The sequence below is a fragment of the Leopardus geoffroyi genome, chromosome D4, assembly GCF_018350155.1.
Source record: "Leopardus geoffroyi isolate Oge1 chromosome D4, O.geoffroyi_Oge1_pat1.0, whole genome shotgun sequence".
Lineage (NCBI taxonomy): Eukaryota > Metazoa > Chordata > Mammalia > Carnivora > Felidae > Leopardus > Leopardus geoffroyi.
Window position 1 is genome coordinate 72,646,567 of NC_059342.1, and position 21,487 is coordinate 72,668,053.

General features: G+C 35.9%; 1 protein-coding gene across 10 annotated transcripts in view; it reads right to left on the reverse strand.

Moving 5' to 3' along the window:
* Window positions 1–21,487, reverse strand: part of PTBP3 (polypyrimidine tract binding protein 3) — a 120,383-nt gene that overhangs the window by 18,473 nt on the left and 80,423 nt on the right. For all 10 annotated transcript variants that reach the window (XM_045469680.1, XM_045469681.1, XM_045469679.1 and 7 more), the window contains 2 exons: window positions 19,322–19,432; window positions 17,730–17,904 (listed from right to left, as the gene is read on the reverse strand). In XM_045469680.1, the coding sequence (XP_045325636.1) occupies window positions 17,730–17,904; window positions 19,322–19,432 (286 nt within the window). The remainder of the gene's footprint in view (window positions 1–17,729; window positions 17,905–19,321; window positions 19,433–21,487) is intronic.

The window sequence follows — 21,487 nt, forward strand, 5'->3', positions numbered from 1 at the left end:
AATAAGAAATATAAAAAGTAAAGAAGTTTTAGAGCAATATCGAGAAGTTAGACTTTAAGAGTCAAAGGGAGAGGTTTTTTTCTTTTTGATGATAGGTTGATGAGCATATTTACGGGAAGAAATATGTAGGCTGTATTTTCCAGAGGAATTAAAAACTCAAAAAGTTTATTCTCTTCATTAAAAATAGTTAACAGAGGGGCGCCTGGGTGGCGCAGTCGGTTGAGCGTCCGACTTCAGCCAGGTCACGATCTCGCGGTCTGTGAGTTCGAGCCCCGCGTCGGGCTCTGGGCTGATGGCTCAGAGCCTGGAGCCTGTTTCCGATTCTGTGTCTCCCTCTCCCTCTGCCCCTCCCCCGTTCATGCTCTGTCTCTCTCTGTCCCAAAAATAAATAAACGTTGAAAAAAAAAAAAAATTTAAAAAAAAAAAAAATAGTTAACAGAATCTGTTAAATATGTAGTTGTGATTTATTAAAATAACTCAAGAAAATATATAGTCATTAAGAGACTTCAGGGATAGAGCTGGCAGGGAGAACTGACAGTTAAGTGAAGATACAAAAAATGAGATAACTGACAGAATTAAGTGATGAAATAAGAGGAACGTAACATTTATTGAGAGCACACTGAGAGTCAAGCATTTTTCTAGTGCTAAGGAAGAACTGTCCTTGTTAAACTTATATTCAAGTAGGTTCAAGACCATACAGAAAAATGATTTAAAAAAATTTTTTAAGTTTATTTATTTATTATGAGGGAAAGGGAGGGACACAGAGAGAGGGAGAGAGAATCCCAAGGAGGTTCCACACTGCCAGAGCAAAGACTGATGTGGGGCTCAATCGAAGAACTGTGAGATCATGACCTGAGCCAAAATCAAGAGTCGGACACCAACTGAGCCACCCAGGCGCTCCTAAAATGATTCATTTTTACAACAGAAATAACTACATTTAAGGCATAAAGACTTAACAAAGAGGCTTCAACATGGATATGAGTAATTATGAAAATCTGTGCTAGAAAGTTAAACATATGAAGAGATATATAGTAGATTGCATTATTGTTGCCAAGTATTTACCTGCCCCTTCCGTATAACTCTGGCTAGTACTGTGACTTGCACACATCTTTATGCAATTCCCACTGCACTTAATTAGGAGTACACAGCGATATGACATACACCACCTCTCTATAAAGAACCTTCAAGAGGCATTACGGGTTTACATCAGCTCTCCTATTTTTTACTCTCTGGCACCAGAATGCCACGTCTCAAATGTAATGACACTTTTAAACTGGGCACTAGATCACAAATACATGTGAAGGAGTGCTGCAAGAATGAGTTCACAGCTGCATAAATGTCAGGGGTGTGAAAGAAATAAATGTTAATTGCTGTAAGCTACTGAAATTGGGGGGAGGGCAAATGAGGTATTTTTAAAACACAAGAAGACTGGAGCGCCTGGATGGCTCAGTGAGTTAAGTGTCCAACTTCAGCTCAGGTCATGATCTCGCAGTTCGTGGGTTCGAGCCCGGCATCAGGCTCTCTGCTGGCATTCAGAGCCTGCTTCGGATCCTCTGTCTCCTCTCTCTGCCCCACCCCTGTTCACACTCTCTCCCTCTCTCTCTCAAAAATAAACAAACATTTAAAAAAACACACAAAAAGACTAATACAGATGGCTATGGTAGGGGGCTATGAGGTTGCGAGACTAGTAGGTTTTAGAGAAAGGAGGAAAAATTTTGAGGTAAGTATCCCAGAATGCTAAATAGCGATAAATAAAAGAATTGGCAAACAATTAACAGGGATAAATTTTAAGTAATTGCTCCCAAGTAAAATATGATTAATAAGAACATTTGTTAAAATTTGACAGAAGAATCATTGATAGTTTCTATAAATAAACATTCCCCCAAATAAGCAGAAACAGAAACATTTTAGCAAAGTAACCTTTAGACAATGGGTTAGTATCTTTATGAAAAGATTATACAAACTTTTATGAAAAAGGCTTAAGAGTTGAGTGACTAACAATTGTTTACATCTGGAAAATGTACCCCTACAACAGCAATTAAGGCAATAAAAATTGTTAACATTTTTACCTGTGAAAGCAGTTTATCAATAATATTTATAATAATAAAACCCTAAAGAAACACATTTAATGTCCAAATTGGAGAATGTTTAAATTATGAGTTGCTAGACAAAATACAGAGCCATTTAAAATACTACAGAAAGTGTGTACTACAAAAAAAAATAATGCTCCGTAATTATTTTTTAAAAATGTGGACCCAGTACCAGATTAAATAAACAGACCAACCTTCATGCAGAAAATGCCCGAAGAGTGTAAAGATTTTTAAAAAAATCTAACAGCCAACAAGATAATAAAGAATAACGAGGTCAAAAGCCAAGCCCCAAGAAACTGAGCTTTGGTTTTATCAGCCTCATGGGGTAGTAGACAAGATGAAAATTCCAGGATTGGCCCCAGGAAGGAAGTCAATAGATGACCTTTATGGCATTAATCTGGAAGTGTAACACCTTAATAACCTACCCTTCTCACCCTCAGACAAGCCTGCAAGAAAAAGTGCCTTCATGTCTAGTAGAAAAGGGAGAAAAAAGTTGCTGAACAGGCCTAACCAAAAGCAAGCTCTGACATTTTGCAGCAGCTCAAATTCACATTTCTTAGGAGTCCAAAATAAAACTAATGAAGTTATGGATTTAGACTGAAATGGTCCCAAACACAGAGCCTTTAATTTTGCAGACAAACAAATTCTCTCTGGAGGAGCATACCACGATCCCAAATAACTCATACAATTAATTCTCTAAGTAAAATGAATAGCTCATTTAAAAGAAAGAAAGAAAAACCTAACAGAGACAGACACAGGAATTATCAGATCAAGATTTTAGACAGTACACTTGAAGAAATAAAAGATATGCCAAAAAATACTGTAGGTCAGAAGACACTTAAAAAGAGCAAAATAAAATTTCTAGAAATGAAAAACACAATTAATGAAATCTAAATTACTGGATGAGCTTAACAACAGATTACACAAAGTTTCAAAAACTTTGATTTGTGAAATCAAAGGTCCTAAGGAATTATTCAGAATGCATTTTAGAGAGATAAAATAGAAAATATGAAAGTCTGAGACCCTCAGAATAGAGTAAGAGGGTATAACAGGTCAAATCAAAGTTTCAGAGAGTAAGAAATTGTGAGAAGGGAAAATATATGAAAAGATAATTTCTATAACCAATAAAAGGCAATGACCCATCAAATCAAGAAGCTCAAGGAAGCTCCAATTAGAATAAACACATCACAGACACATCACACTGAAACCACAGGGCATCAAAGATGAAGAAAACGTCTGAAGAATAGCCAGAGAGAAAAAAGCAGTAGTTAAATTGACGCAGCTGACTTTCTAAGAGCAACAATGAAAACCAGAACATCATCAAATGATTTAATATACTGAATGAAAAGAAAAAGAAATACATCTGTTGATCTAAAACTCCATAGTAAGCAAAAGCATCTTTTAAAACTGACAACAAAATAAAGACATTTTTGAACAAAAATTTGAAAACTTCAAATATGTTATCATGGACTTTCCTAAGTGAATACTGGAGGATACTGTTCAGGTAACTGAATCCAGATGGCATATCTGAGTTGTAAGAAAGAATAAAAAGTTGGGGCGCCTGAGCAGCTAAGTCAGTTGAGTATCTGATTCTTGATTTCACCTCAGGTCATGATCTCATGGTTTGTGAGATCAAGTCCCACATCGGGTTCTACGCTGCCAGTGCAGAATTCTCTCTCCATCTCTGCCTTTCCCCCACTTGCGCTCCCTTTCTCTCTCTCTCTGAAACTAAATAAATGAACATTAAAAAAAATAAAGAAGGAATAAAAAGTCTACAGTTACATATGGTTTGATCTAAACGAATATTTATTATATAAATCAATACTAACAAGTTGCCTGATTAAAAAAATTTTAAGGGGCACCTGGGTGGCTCAGTTGGTTAAACGTCCAACTTTGGCTCAGGTCATGATCTCACAGTTTGTGGGTTCAAATCGCACATCAGGCTCTGTGCTGACCATTCAGAGCCTGGAGCCTGCTTCAGATTCTGTGTTTCCCTCTCTCTGTCCCTCCCCTGCTCACACACTCTCTCTCTCTCAAAAATAAACATTAAAAAAAAAGTTTTAATTTTAAAATGTAACAATAATATCATGAGTTAGGAGAAGGTAAAAGAGGGTAAAAGTAGTTAAACTTCCCTAAAAGTTCTTAAGTTATGTAAGGAAAGGGTACAATATCAGTTAACTTTCGATTTTGGTAAAATAAGTATGAAAGTTAAAAATCATAGATACAAACACAAAACAGTACTAAATTCCAAAAACAGCAAGAAAAACAGAATAATAAACAAAAAACATTACTTCAACAAGTATTTTTGAATGCCTATTTCATGTCAGGCATAAACATATATAAACTAAATAGAAGAAAAAATCTACCCTGGTGAAGCTTAATTCTCGTGATAAAAATAAAATAATAAATACAGTAAAAAACTACAAGTAAGAAAGTAATAAATACTATAGAAATCAGAATAGGGGTGCCTGGGTGGTTCAGTCGGTTATATGCCCGACTTCGGTTCAGGTCATGATCTCGGGTTTGTGAGTTCATGCCCTGTGTTGGGCTCTGTGCTGACAGCTCAGATCCTGGAGCCTGCTTCGGATTCTGTGCCTCCCTCTTCTCCGCCCTTCCCCATCTCACTCAAAAATAAACAAACATTAAAAAACCTTAAAAAAATAGAATAGGAAGAATCAGGAGCACTGAGGGCTAGTCAGGGTAGGTCAAAGGCAGCATGAAAAAAACTGAGGGTACCTGAGAGAAAAGTACTCCAGCTAGGGGGAATAACTAGAATAATCTAGAAGGGGGAACATACTTAAAATGTTTTATAAACTGGAGGGACTGTCAGTTTGGTGAGCAGAAAGAGTGGGGTGGAGGGGGGCGGGGAGGGTACTGACAAAGATATTTAAAAAGTAAAATTGGAGTGCATGGTATAGGGCCTTATAATCCAACGTAAGGATATGAGCATTTCCTCTGAAAGAAAAAGTTTTGGAGAGCTTTCAGTCAGCATTAGACTGAAATTGATAGGACTCACTTTTCTTTTTTAAAAGGGATTATGTAAAGTTTTGACATATAGTTAAAACATGTGAAACTATCATCACAATCAAGATAACAAATATTTCTTCATTTCAAAAATTTCCTTGTGCCCCTTTGTAATCCCTCTCCCTCCAAACCCTGTCCCTAGGTAACCACTGATCTGCTTTCTGTCACTATAGACTAGTGTGCATTTTTCAGACTTACACATAAACAGAATCATACAATAGGTGTTCTTTAAAAAATCTGGTTTCTTTAATTCAGAATAAAGTTTTGTCTGGCTTCTTTCAATCAAAATAATCTGGTTCTCCTTATTGATATATTCCTGTGTATTTAAATAGCATTTCATCATATGGACAAACTATACTTTAAAATACTCACCTGTAATAAAATATTTCTAGATTTTGGTCATTACAAATAAATTGCTAAGGACATTTCTACACAGGTATCTGTGTGGATATGAACTTTGATTCCTCTTGGATAAGTGATCAGGTAGAATGAGTGGGTCATAATGTAGGCACACATTTAACTTTTAAGGAAATTGTCCAAGTCTTTGCTAAAGTGGTCTTACCTAAATTTTACATTGCCACCAACATAGTACACCAGTGAAAGATGGTCCACATCCTTGATACAGTAAACCTTATAAAATTTAGCCATTCTAATGGGCATGTACCGCTATCTTATAGTGATTTTAATTTCCACTTCCCTGATGACTGGGGATAAGCATCATTTCAGGTGCTTGTCGACATTCATATGCCATTTTTTGTACACTATCTTCATATCTTTTGCACATTTTTTCTTGGTTTGCTTTCTTCCTATTGAGTTATAAGAGGTCTTCACATAACTTGATATAACTACTATGTCTGATATATGTGCTGCAAAGGTTTTCCTTCAAGTCTGTAGCCTGCCTTTGATTTCCTTTTTTTAAAAAATTTACTTCTTTATTCTATTACTTTTTTTTTAATATTTATTTTTGGAGAGCACAAGCAGGGGAGGGGCAGAGAAAGGGGGACAGAGGATCTGAAGCAGGCTCTGCACTGACAGGCTGACAGCAGTGAGCCTGATGTGGGGCTCAAACTCCCTAACTGCAAGATCATGACCTGAGCCAAAGTTGGACACTCAAATGACTGAGCCACCCTAAAGTTTATTTTTGAGAGAGAGAGAGAGAGAGAGAGAGAGAGAGAGAGAGTGTGTATAAGCATGGGAGGGGCAGAGAAGGGGGAGAGATAGAATCCCAAGCAGGCTCTGTCAGCACGGAGCCCAATGCAAGGCTTGAACTCAAGAGTGGGACACTTACCCAACTGAGCTACCCACGTGCCCCTGCCTTTGATTTTCTTGATGTTATCTTTCAAGCACTGTTAACATACAGTGTAATATTAGTTTCGTGTGTATATTACAGTGATTCAACATTTCTATATTCCCTACATCACCCAGTGCTCGTGACTACAAGTGCTCTCCTTAATCACCATAACCTATTTAAACCCCCTCCCCCACTCTGGTAACCATTCGTTTGTTCTCTGTAAGTAAGAGTTGGGGGTGGGGTGCTCGGGTGGCTAAGTGACTGACTCTTGATTTTGGCACAGGTCACAGTCTCACTGTTTGTGAGTTCAAGCCCCGCATCGGGCTCTGTGCTGACAGTGCGGAGCCTGCTTGGGATTCTCTCTGCCCCTCCCATGTGCTCTCTCTAAATAAAGAAACTTAAAAAAAAAAAAAAGAAAGAAAAAAGAGTTCAGGTGCCTGGCTGGCTCAGTCAGAAGTGCATGCAACTATTGAGCTTGGGGTGATGAGTTCAAGTCTCATGTTGGGTAAACAGATTACCAAAAAAACAAAAACAAAAAAACCAAAACCAAACAACCAAACCAAACAAACAAACAAACACAAATTAAAGTCTGTTTATTGATGTCTTTCTCTTATTTTTTCCTTTGTTTTATATTAGATTCTACATGAGTGAAATCATGTGGTAGTTGTCTTTCTGACTTATTTCACTTAGAATTATACTCCCTACCTCCATCCATGTCATTGGAAATGGCAAAATTTCATTTTTTATGGCTGAATAATATTCCATGTGTACACACATTCTTTTGCATGTTGCTGTCCAGTTTTCCCAACACTGTATGTTGAAGAGACTCTTTTTCCCATTGGATATGTTTCTGCTTTGTTGAAAATTAATGGACCACACAATCGTGGGTTTATTTGTGGGTTTTCTCTTCTGGTCTATTGACCTATGAAGTCCAGAATTATGATGTCCCCTGCTTTGCTTTTCTTTTTCAAGACTGCTTTGGCTGTTTGGGGTCTTTTGTGGTTCCATACAAATTTTAGGGTTGTTTGTTCTAGTTCTGTGAAACCTGCTCTTGGTTTTTGATAGAGATTGCATTAAATGTATAGACTGCTTTTGGGTACTACAATCATTTAAAAATATTTGTTCTTTCAATACACGAACATGGAATGTCTTTCCATTTCTTTGTGTTGTCTTCCATTTCTTCATCAGTGTTTTACAGTTTTCAGAGTACAGGTCTTTTACCTCTTTAGTTAAGTTTATTCCTAGGTATCCTACATAAGATATCTTAAATTATTTTTGGTACAATTGTAAATGGGATTGTTTTCTTAATTTCTCTATCTGCTGCTTCATTATTGGTATACAGAAATACAACAGATTTCTGTTCTTTCATTTTATATCCTACAACTTTACTGAATTTATCAGTTCTAGCAGTTTGTTGGTGAGTCTTAGGGTTTTCTATATATAGTATTATGCCATCTGCAAATATTAAAAGTTTTACTTCTTCTTTCCCAAACTGGATGCCTTTTCTTTTTGTTGTCTGATTGCTGTGGGTAGGACGTCCAGTACTATGTTGAATAAAAGTGTTGACAGTAGACATCCTCGTCATGTTCCTGACCTTAGGGGAAAGGCTTTCAGTGTTTCCCCATAAAGGATGATGTTAGCTGTGGGTTTTTCACACATGGCCTTATTTACATTAGGCCCTCTAAACCTACTTTGTTGGGCACTTTCATCAAGAATGGATGTTGTGCTTTGTCAAATGATTTTTCTGTTATTTACTGAAATGATAATATGGTTATCCTTTCTCTTACTGATGTGATGTATGATGTTGATTGAAATACGATTATTGAACCACCTTTGCATCCCAGGAATATCCCACTTGATTGTGATTAAAAAAAAAAAAATGTATTGTTTAAAGCAGTTTGCTAGTATCTCATTGAGAACTTTTGCATCCATGTTCATCAGGGATATTGGCCTATAGTTCTCTTTAGTGGGTCTTTATCTGGTTTTGGTATCAGGATAATGTTGGCCTCAGGGAATGAATATGGAAGTTTTCCTTCCTCTTCTATTTTTTGGAATAGTTTGAGAACAAAAGCTATGAGTTTTTCTTTAAGTGTTTGGTAGAAACTGTCTGTGAAACCATCTGGTCCTGGGCTTTTGTTTGTTGGGAGTTTTTTGATTACTGATTCAATACCTAGACTGGTTACTGACTGTTCAAATTTCCTATTTCTTTCTGTCTCAGTTTTGATAGTTTATAGGTTTCTAGGAATTTAACCATCTCTTCTAGGTTGCCCGGTTTGCTGGCATATAGTTTTTCATAATATTCTCTTACAATTGTTTGTATTTCTGTGGTGTTGATTTTTTCTCCTCTCATTTGTGATTTAGTGTCCTTTCTTTTTCTTTTTCTTGGCAAGTCTGACTAAAGGATAATCAATTTTACTGATTATTTTCCAAAGAACCAGCTCCTGGTTTCATTGATCTGTTCTATTGTTTTTTTGTTTTTAGTTTCTATATCATTTATGTCTGCTCTAATCTTTATTATTTTCGTCCTTCTGCTGGTTTTCGGTTTTGTTTGTTGCTCTTTTTCTACCTCCTTTAGGTATAAGGTTAGGTTGTTTATGTGAGATTTTTCTTGCTTCCTGAGACAGGCCAGTATTACTATGAACTTCCCTCTTAGAACCACTTTTACTGCATCCCAGAGGTTTTGGACTGTTGTGCTTTCATTATCATTTGTTTCTATGTACTTTTTAATTTCTTCTTTTATTTCCTGGTTGACTCAGTCATGGTTTATTAGCATGTTATTTAGCCTCAATGTGTTTATGGTCTTTCCAGATTTTTTCTTGTGGTTGAAAAGATGCATGGGATCATTTTGATCTTTTGAATTTGCTGGTTTGTTTTGTGGTCTAATATGTGGTCTATTCTGGAGAATGCTCCATGAGCACTTGCAAATAATATGTATTCTGCTGTTTCAGGATGGAATATTCTGAATGTATCTGTTAAATCCATCTGTTCTGGTATGTCCTTCAAAGCCACAGTTTCCTTGTTGATTTTCTGTTTACATGAACGGTCTGTTGGGGTAAGTGGGGTGTTAAAGTCCCTTACTATTAGCATATTACTATCAATTAATTCCTTTATGTTTGTTAATAACTGTTTTATAGTGTATCTGGGTGCTCCTATGCTGGGTGCATAAATATTTATAATTTTTGTATCTTCTTGTTGGATTGTCCCCTTTTTAATTACATAACATCCTTATTTGTTCTTTACAGTCTTTGTTTTTTTTTTGTTTTTTTTTTTTTTTTAATTTTTTTTTTTCAACGTTTATTTATTTTTGGGACAGAGAGAGACAGAGCATGAACGGGGGAGGGGCAGAGAGAGAGGGAGACACAGAATCGGAAACAGGCTCCAGGCTCCGAGCCATCAGCCCAGAGCCCGATGCGGGGCTCGAACTCACGGACCGCGAGATCGTGACCTGGTTGAAGTCGGACGCTCAACCGACTGCGCCACCCAGGCGCCCCTACAGTCTTTGTTTTTAAGTCTGTTTTTGTCCAATGTAAGTACTGTTACTCTCTTTCTTTTGAGATCTGTTTGCCTGACAGATGTTTCTCCATCCCTTCACTTTCAAACTGAGTGTGTCTTTAGGTCTAAAATGAGTCTCCTGTAGGCAGCATTTAGATGGGTCTTGTTTAAAAAAGATTTTTTTTTTTTAAATTTTTTTTTCAACGTTTATTTATTTTTGGGACAGAGAGAGACAGAGCATGAACGGGGGAGGGGCAGAGAGAGAGGGAGACACAGAATCGGAAACAGGCTCCAGGCTCTGAGCCATCAGCCCAGAGCCTGACGCGGGGCTCGAACTCATGGACCGCGAGATCGTGACCTGGCTGAAGTCGGACGCTTAACCGACTGCGCCACCCAGGCGCCCCTAAAAAAATGTTTTTTAAATGTTTATTTTTGAGAGAGAGAGAGACAGAGTGTGAGTGGGGGAGGGGCAGAGAGAGAGAGGGAGACACAGAATCTGAAGCAGGCTCCAGGCTCTGAGCTGTCAGCACACAGCCCAAAACAGGGCTCGAACCCATGAACCACGAGATCATGACCTGAGGTGAAGTCGGACGCCCAACCAACTGAGCCACCCAGGCGACCCTAGATGGGTCTTATTTTTTAAACAATTCTGTCAATCTCTGTTTTGATTGGAGCATTTAGTCCATTTACATTCAAAGTAATTATTGATAGATACGTGTTTATTGCCATCTTATTACTTATTTTGTGGCTGTTTCTGATTTTCTCTGATCCTTTTTCTTTTCATGTTTTGCTGATTTTCTTTAGTGATATACTTGGGATTTCTTCCTCTCTATTCTTTGAATGTTTTATTAGTGGGTTTTGGTATATGGTTACCATTAGGTTTGTATATAACTTCTTCTGCATTGGTTTAAACCTTACAGTATAGGTCTAAAGATCTATTTCAAGAAAGTCAGTTTGTCAGTATGGTACAAGATACAGAAAAATTTTTTAATTTTTTCAGTATGAATTATGTGTCTAAAAACTTTTTGAAAAGATTTTCTTTCCCTATGGAATTTTACACTGTTGAAAAATCAACAGATGTATTACATATAAATGAGACTATTTCTAGACTTTGTATTCTGCTCTATTAATGTAAATCTATATATCCTATATACACTACCAAACTGTCTTGATTTCTGCAGCTTTACATTAAGTCTTTCATTAAGAAATTATTGTAAATACTTTGACTATTTTAGATAGCTTTTAAAAAAAGTATTTATTTTAGAGAGAGAGCACACGAGAGAGTGCACATGCAAGCAGGGAGGGAGCAGAAAGAGAGGGACAGAGAATCCCAAGCAGGTTCCATGTTATCGGCACAGAGCCTGACGTGGGGCCCGAACTCATGAACCAGGAGATCATGACCTTAAAGGAAATCAAGAGTTGGACACTAAACCAACTTAATCACCCAGGCGCCCCATGCTCATTTCACATATGAATAAACAAAAGTGCAGAGAAGTTAAACAATTTGCCCCAAGTCACACAGATCATAAATAGTAGGTCTAGAATTAGAATCTAAAAAGTATGATCCTGGGGCGCCTGGGTGGTTCAGTTGGTTAAGCATCCAGCTTTGGCTCAGGTCATGATCTCAGGTCCATGGGTTCAAGCTCCGCGTCAGGCTCTTTGCTGATAGATCAGAGCTTGGAGCCTGCTTTGGATTCTGTGTTTCCCTCTTTATCTTCCCCTCCGCCGCTTCCACTCTTTCTCTCAAAAATAAACATTTAAAAAGTATGGTCCTGAGGAATAAATATAACAAAGCATGCACATATTTGTGGAGTCACCTAAAGTCACCAAACTCTTTGGAAAGACATTAAGGAACATTCAAAAAAATGAAGAGATGTATAATGTTCAAAGACGGTTAAGACTGTATTGTAAAGATGTCAATTATCTTCTACATGATTTATAAAGTCAACGTAATCCAAATGAACTCTAACAGCTTTTTCCTTGAGGATGTGACATGTTGACCCTAAAATTCATAGGTAAAATGATGAAGAAGTGCAAAGACACTCTTGAAAAATAAGGTAAAAAGATTTATTCTGTCAGGTATTGAGACTTGTGGTGATGATTAAAGGAGAGAATAATAAAAAGACCCAGGAATAATACCCACAAAACAACTTAAGCAAATATTCAGCTGAAGTTAACGCTATGTGTTAACAACTCTGAAACCACGCTCTGTGTATTACAAGAATTGAGCAAATAAGTAAACACATTGAAGCTAATAGAAACTAAATATCTCATTCTTGAAGCAGGGAGCTAACAGTATGAAAAGGGTGCGGGGATTGGAATTGGAGGTATTAGTTAAAATTTGTGGTTTTTAACCACACAGAGACATATATTTATGAAGCACAGAGAAATACATTTATGACCTACACATACATATGAATCCCAATAATGTTCATTTAAAGTGCCTAGAAGCAATGATGTTCCTATCAACAATGAGCACATCTAATGCCTGAGTATTGATTTCAAAAAACCATTTCTAACTAAAAGGAACCGGGCCTCAATGGAGAAGTAGCCGATTGCAGCACTAAGGGAGGGAAGGTAAAGAAGAGCTGAAATATCTTCAACCAGAAAGTTAGGAAATGTTCAAACGAAGATGGGGATATGTCGAGGGCCATAGAAGCCACTGTGAAAGGGCTCCCACTGGCCAAACCTGGGACAGGTTGAACATAAAATGAAAAATCACAGCATAAAACCCACACAATAAGAAGAATCTATAAGACCATGGGAATGCAAGCTGGTGCAGCCATTCTGGAAAACAGTATGGAGGTTCCTCAAAAAACTAAAAATAGAACTACCCTACGACCCAGCAATTACACTACTAGACATTTATCCAATGGTACAGGTGTGCTGTTTCGAAGGGACACATGCATCCCCATGTTTATAGCAGCACTATCAACAACAGCCAAAGTATGGAAAGAGCCCAAATGTCCATCGCTGGATGAATGGATAAAGAAGGTGTGGTATATATATATATACATACATACATACATACAATGGTGTATTACTTGGCAATCAAAAAGAATGAAATCTTGCCATTTGCAACTATGTGGATGGGACTGGAGGGTATCAGGCTAAGTGAAATTAGAGAAAGACAAATGTCATATGACTTCACTCATATGAGGACGTTAAGAGACAAAACAGATGAACATAAGGGAAACAAAAAATATAAAAATAGGGAGGGGGACAAAACAGAAGAGACTCATAAATATGGAGAACAAACAGGGTTACTGGAGGGGGTGTGGGCTAAATAGGTAAGGGGCACTAATGAATCTGATATTATTGTTGCACTATATGCTAACTAATTTGGATGTAAATTAGAAGAAAATTAAATTAAAAATTATAAAAAAATCTGTAAGACCACATTGACAAGAAAAATTAAATGAGTAATAAATAAGCATAGAGACCTAATGCACAGTATAATGAATTTAGACAGACATTATTACATATAAATGTATCAAAGTAACATGTTACACACCTTAAATTCACACAATGTTAGATGTCAAATTTATTCAAAATGAATGAATAAATAAATGGAGTGGTGGTAAGAAAAAGTCCTTTATAATAAAATTACAGCTAATAAGCATTAAAGGAATGAGGAGATTAACAAATCTCCAATAAGGTAACCATCACAGTAACAACAATATTTGGCAATGGATGATACAATTCAAGAGTGAAAAGCGATAGGGAACAGGATATTTATATAGTCTCAATGTATCACCCTACAAATTACAGAGAAAAATAGTAATTTACTGGGAAGAAACTTTGCAGAAATCACGTTAGTAAGTGATCAAAGTTAGTATCGTCATGAATTAGATAAACTGGCATCCTATGTCTCCTGATGTAACCAACTGAGAAAGACACAACACTGTTTTAGCCAAAAAAAACCAGACACTCATATTGAGAGACATTCTATGAAATACCCAACCTGAAATCTTCACCAATTCAAATATCATGAAAGACAAAGAGTGAGGAAATGTTCCAAATTAAAGGACTCTAAAGAGACTCCAAATAAATTAGTCTAATACTGGTTTGGGTCGTTACCAGAAAAAATTCTCTTACAAAGAACATTACTTTTGCAACAGGCAAATTTCTAAAAGGTCTATGGATTAGATCATAGTATTATATAAATGTTTATTTCCCAATTTTGATAAGTGACCTGTGTTTAGGTAAGAATGTCCTTATTCTTAGAAAATACACACTGAGGGGCGCCTGGGTGGCTCAGTTGGTTAAGCGTCCGACTTCAGCTCAGGTCATGATCTCACGGGTCCGTGAATTCGAGCCCCACGTCAGGCTCTGTGCTGACAGCTCAGAGCCTGGAGCCTGCTTCAGATTCTGTCTCCCTCTCTCTCTGACCCTCCCCCGTTCATGCTCTGTCTCTGTCTCAAAAATAAATGTTAAAAAAATAATTAAATAAATAAAATAAAAAAAGAAAATACACACTGAGTATTAAGAAGTAAAGAGGCACCATGCCTGCAACTAACTCTCTAATAATTGAGGGGAAAAAGAAAAAACAACTATCCACCTCTTACATATAATCAGAGAGACGATGAAGTAAATGTGGCATGATGTTAATTGAGGAGTCTTGGATGCTTCTGGATATAAGGGAATTTCTTTGTACTAATCTTGCAACTTAAACTATTTCAAAACAAAATTATTAAAATACTATAAAGTTTATTTATTTTGAGAGAGAGACAGTAAAGGTGGGGAAGAGGCAAAGAGAGAGGGAGACACAGAGAATCCCAAGCAGGCTCTGCATTGTCAGCATGGAGCCCGACGCGGAGCTCGACCTCACAAAACTGAGATCATGACCTGGGCCGAAACCAAGAGTTGAATGCTCAACCAATTAAGTCACCCAGGTGGCACTAAAATACTATAAACTTTAAAATGTAGGTATATATATTTATGATGTCAGAGGAACAAAGGATTTCTTAAACAAGACACAAAAAACATAAATATAAAAGAAATGGCAAATAAATTTGACTAAATAAAAATACCATAACAAGAATAAACCAATAAGCCAAAAATGGAAGAAACTATTTGAAACACATATAGCTATAGCCAACAAAGGACTATTGTGTGGGATATATATAAAAAGAATTTCCACCAAAAAAAAAAAAAAAAAGAAAGAAAAATAAAAAGAAAAGAAAGAAACAAGACAACACAAAAATAGGTAAAAAAAAGTTAAAACAGAAAATTCATAAGGGAGAATGGGCAATAAACAAATAAAAATATGTTTAACCTCATGGGTAATCAGGAATATCTCACTGCAGCATTGTCCATAATGACCTCAAACTAAAACAATCCTAATGACTATCAACAATAGAATGGATAAACAAACTGTGGTATATTCATTCAATAGATATCTATACACTTGATGGTACTGAGAATGAATAAGCAACAGCCATATATATATATATAAATATGGATGAATCACAAGTCAACAAAAGAAAATGAAGAGCATGATGCCATTTACATAAAATTCTAAATAAAGGAGAAAAAATGTTTAAATTAACACTTAGAGCTGCATAATGAGTGATAAGAAAAACATACACAAGGAAAAAGCAGAAAAGCAAAAGAATGAATATCATCAAATTTGAGACTGATCACCCTGGGACAGGAAGGGAAGGAACATACATAATCAATGAGAGTGCTACAAACACTGCTTCTTCAGGATATATAAATATATTATTTCTTAACCTGGATGATAACTACATGGGTGTTAAAATATATATTTGCATATTTTAGAAGATTTTCTAAAGGTATAGTGTATTATCACTAAAAACAGGGACAGAGTGCTTATGACTTAACCCTAGGAGCAGTAAAGAACCTTTAAAAAAAGAAAGAAGAGATAGTGAGGAAAAAGTCAGGAGAGTGGTATTGCACAAGCCAAGAGAAAAGAGAAGGGAATAGTGAATCATGTTAAATATTAGCAAGAGGCAGAGTAAACTTTCACATAATATGCAAAAAAGTATTGTTCTCTGTTGATGAATCAGCTCTCTTAAGATGTAGACATTACTTTGCAATGACTAAGGATTTATTAAAACGATGAAAAAGGCTGTTACTACTCTGTTCTTTTATACTCAGAAACCAAATTTCTTGATCATAATTGAAAAATGTCCTCCTCCCATAATGTATAATTAATTACATCAAAAATATATATTCAATTATTGGAATAAGTACAGTTCTGCATTTGATAGCAAAGTTTTGGTAAACTTGAACGACAGCCTCAATTTCTATCATGTATTCCTGAAATTGTGATTACAAAGACCTCTGGCTCTGCCAAACTGGACATGTAAGTAGAGGCTGGTAACAAGTATAAAACACAAAAATTTGGTTAGACCAAGACAGAAACTTTAACAATTCAGGAACATGAACTGAACAATTCATTTGTCTTTCTCAGTTATAAATAACAGAAAGCTTTTACTTGAAAATAAAGTTACAAACTATTTTCCAGAAAATTGGACATGTGGCTAAGGATTCATTTTTCTCACCTATAAAATAAATAGGGACTAAATATCACTTAAGGTCTCAATGAGCAATATTTTATGGTGTCATCTGGGAAATGAAAACTAATCACAAAAGGTAATAAAATTTAATACTTTATCTAGATAATAAACCACACCTTCAAGGGCTGCAAAATCCAAAAGTAGCATATATCAACCTAATGATATACCCAACTGGGCCATCCATTGCTTCTTCCTTTACATAAAGATTTGTTTTAAAAGTACAAATATATTGGTAGCTAATTTTATTTAAAAAAAATTTTTTTTAATGTTTATTTTTGAGACAGTGAGAGACAGAGCATGAACAGGGGAGGGTCAGAGAGAGGAGGAGACACAGAATCTGAAACAGGCTCCAGGCTCTGAGCTGTTGGCACAGAGCCTGACGCGGGGCTCGAACTCACGGACCACGAGATCATGACCTGAACCGAAGTCGAACGCTGAACCAACTGAGCCACCCAGGCGCCCCTATTGGTAACTAATTTTAAATAAAAGAAAAAAGCCCTTCAAACCAACATTTGCAGAGATAATTCACAAGGTTGTCATTTTAATAATTATAATGCAAAAATACAACTTCACACAAACTTAAGTTACAGATGGGAGTTCTGATTTATAAAAAAAACAAAATAAAATAAATCCCCTTCTTTGAACAGAGGAAGAACATACCACTAATTTAGGCCCTTTTTTAAAATAACACTACTTCAGGGGCACCTGGTGGCTCAGTCAGGTAAGTGTCCAACTCTTGGTTTCAGCTCAGGTAATGATCTCATGGTTCATGGGTTCAAGCCCCACATCGGGCTCTGTAGTGACAGCATGGAGCCTGCTTGGCATTCTGCCTCCTCTCTCTGCCCCTCCCTGGTCACTCCCTATCTCTCTCTTCCAAAAATAAATAAATATTTAAAAATAAATAAAATACCACTACTTCAAAAGGAGAAAAGTATTTCTCTCAAGAACACAGATACCAATATTCCATGGCTATAAGTCAACACATTTAAAGCAATGTTAATACTTATGAGCATTAATTTAAAGCAAATGGTTGTTTGGCTTATAAAGAATAAGATTAATGTTAGAACATAAATTTTTAACTCAATTTCAGATATTCATTTGTTTTGCCAACTAACAGAATCTACTAATATTAAGATTTAATTAAAGGACACATTTTGTTCCAAGATTTTTCTTTCCTTTAGAAATCCTGAGAGAATCCAAGAAGAAAAAGGCTGATATACACAGATTAATGTATAAAACTTGTAACTTCAGAAAGCTTGCTTTGCGACCCAAAATGGAACTACTCACCAAAAGCAGCAGCCATAGGGGGTTCAAGGGATGGCTGGCCATCACCAGTAGGAAGGTCTAAACGAGTGAAGTCTCTGCTTTTGTCATTATTATATTTCACATTAAGGCTGGTGAGCTTGGAGAAGTCAATACGCAGAGTGCAGCATGCATTATAGATATTCTGGCCATCCAGAGCCTAAAGCATGTAAGAAAGGGACTGAGGTTTTGCAAGACAACAACACTGATAAATCAAGTAGCCTCTACTTTGACACAGAGTGGCAATTAGGTGTAAAGCAGAGAGTAAAGGACTAAAAGCCAAAGACTTGTGTTTACTTTTACCTAGGTCACTAACTGTGTGAATGTAAGAGAGAAAAAGAAAATCTCTCAGTTTTTCACGATGTCATAATAATCCCTTTCTTGTCTATGGTAAGATCAAATGAAAGGAGAGAAATGTAAAAGCGTGGCAAACTTACACATTATTGAGCATCGTACTAGCTACCATTATGATTATTTTGTCCACAACAAATGTTTAAAAATGATTTGATTTTATATTTCATCGCATTTTTTAGCATACTTTACACAGTTTAAGATGAAACCACAACATATGAAATATTATCTATCTCTTTTTTTCTCTTGTAAATCTATTTTATAATACTTTGAATAATAAATGAGGGAAATTTTGCAATTAGTTCTGACATAAGACCAAAGATCAGTAATTCTTACCCCCTTCACAATAGTGAAAACTTATCAAAGGAATATATGTAGCCACTTGACTTTCACAAATGCTCAAATTTATAAAAATAGATACCAGAAACCCCAAAACATGAAAAATGCAAATATACAAAAAACACTGACTTATAAACAGTTATAGATGAGTACATCATCATAAAGGTACAAAGTAATATGTGCAGGTAAAAGGTACAGCAAATATAAAGTCCATATTCCTAATATGGCAGACTGTGTGGTACAGAAAACTACTAAAAACCTTAGTCCCAATCTTTGAAAAGAAATTAGAAATAATTCAGATACTGATAAAAGATAGAATGAGGGTTAAGAATAGATCTCAATAGGAGATGAGTAAAATATAATCAAACTGAATATGAAATTTTCTACTTGTCAAAAGTCAAGCACTCATGTACTAAAAAAAAAAGACAATATAAACCAACAGCAGCAAGCTTCCTAAAATGTTGTATATTCACAAAATCAGAGCTCAACAAAATTCAGCAGTGAATACAGTTACAAAATTACAATCTTTGGGCGACTGAATCAAAATGAAGATACAAGAAAAAAGATAATTCTACTTTATTATTCAGATTTTATCAGGAATATTGTGCTCCACTTCTAGACTTTAAAAATATGACAGAAATGAGTCCCAAGATCTGAGAAGTGATAAATGATTTGAAACCATTTCATATGAAGAAAGTAATCTTTAGCTTATCATTTTAAAAAGCATATGGAACAGTGCATTTAAAAGCAGTAAATTTTACATTACGTATGTTTTACTACAATTAAAAACACATGGTAAATTGCAGCAAGGGAGAAGACATGATGGCATTCTTTGGTATCACTGAAGACTAATTAACAAATGAAAAATGAAAAAAGATCGTAATTACCATTTTGGCATAATGTGCATTCACTGGGTCAGCATACTGAAGCAAGGCTTGAAACTGATTATTCTTTGTAAAGGTGATAATCTTCAAGACTGTGCCAAATTTAGAAAATATCTGGAAAAAGTTCACAGGTTAAATCTAAGGTAAAAATTAGGCTAATGTACTTTTATAAATATAACTCAATTCATAAATTCCATTTTTGTCTATTATTTTTTTAAGTTTATTTATTTTGAGAGAGAGAGAGTGAGAACAAGTGGGGGAGGAACAGAGAGAGAGAGAGAGACAGAGACAGAGAGAGAGAGAGAGGGAAGGAGGGAGAGAATCCCAAGCAGGCTCTGTGCTATCAGCGCAGAGCCTGATGGCAGGGCTCAAACTCACGAACCATGAAATTTTGACCTGAGCCGAAATCAACAGACGCTTAACCGACCGAGCCACCTAGGCAGCCCTAATGAAAATAATTTCCTCTATTTCCTCTATTAAAATTGTTGGTACAAAAATGACTTAAATCAAGCCTAAGATGTTAATGTTTCAACATCCACGCATGGCCTAAAACAGTGCCTGATGCACAACAGGCACTCAAATATTTAACCTATTTTATAGTATGTGATAAATGGCACAATATGAAAAACATGAGACTACAGTAGGAATTAATTACTGGTAAGAGATAATGGTGTTACAAAGCATATGAATGGAAGTGGAAGAGTCATATGGATCAACTATTTCACCTTGAGAATCAGCATCAACTTCTTAAGATTTTTATAGGCAGACAAACTATAAAATGTTCCTCTACAGGCCACTCTGTTACTTCATTCAATATTCAAAGAGCACTGTTCTAGGCCTTGGAAATCAGCAGTGAATAACAACAAAAGTCTATGCCCTAAGGAAAGACAGACGATAAATGAAAAACAATGTCTCATCATAAAAAAGTGTTATGAATAAAAATAAAAGGAAAAGGGATAAGAGTGAACTGGAATGTAACTTGGGAAGGTGCAAGACTGGTCAAAGAAGGCCTCTCTGAAGTGTCTTTGGAGAATAGGAATAAACACAGTGTGGAGATTTCCTGACAGATACCTGGTTACCCTAGCAAGTTCTTACAATATACTTGCTCTACTCCATCACCAATAGCCACGGTTACTACAATGCACTTTGTTTTCCTCTTATATCCCATCCCATCTTAAATGTGGATCTTAATCAGCCAGAAGCTTGTCCGTCCACTTTTAAGAATAAAAAGATAATTATTCCCTATGCTGGTAAGAATTTGCTATTATCACTATTATCAAATACTATATATGAATGTCCTTAATAGCCAAATAGTCCTTCCTCCCTTTTAATTACCTTTAGAAAGAATGATCAATAATAAATACCCTAAAGCACAGCAGCAAAAGAATAGGCAACTTCTACTACATCAAAATTTAAGACTTATGTGCATCAAAAGACACTATCAACAGAGTGAAACAGCAACCCACAAAACAGGAGATCATATTTGCAAATCATATCCGGTAAGGGGTTACTATCCAAAATATATGAAGAACTCCTATAATTCAACAACAAAAATCAGCAAAGGACTTAAGAAAATAATCAAATAGCCAATAAACACATGAAAAGATGCTCAGCACCACTAATCATTAGGGAAATGCAAATAAAAACTCAATGAGATTTCGCACTCATTAGGACAGCTTTTATCAAAAACAAAAAACAAACCCAGAAAATACCAAGGGTTGGGGAGCATGTGGAGAAAACAGAACCCTTGTGCACTGTTGGTAGGAATGTAAAATGATGTAGCTGCTATGGAAAATAGGATGGTGGTTCTTTAAGAAAAGTAAAAACAAAAATTACCATGATTCAACAGTTCAACTTCTTAGTATAAGCCCAAAAGAACCAAAAGCAGGGACTTAAAGAGGTATTTATTTGTACATCCATGTTGGTAGCAGCATTATGTGCAAAAGATGGAAGCAACCTAAATGTCCATCCACAGATGAATGGATAAACAAAAATGTGTTAAATACATACAAAGGAATATTATTCAGCCTTTAAAAGAAAGGATATTCTGATACATGCTACCACATGGACGAACCCTAAAGACACTTAGTGAAGTAAGCCAGTCACAAAAGAACAAATTATCCATGGTTCCACTTATATAATGTAAAGAAGTCAAATTCATAGACAGCA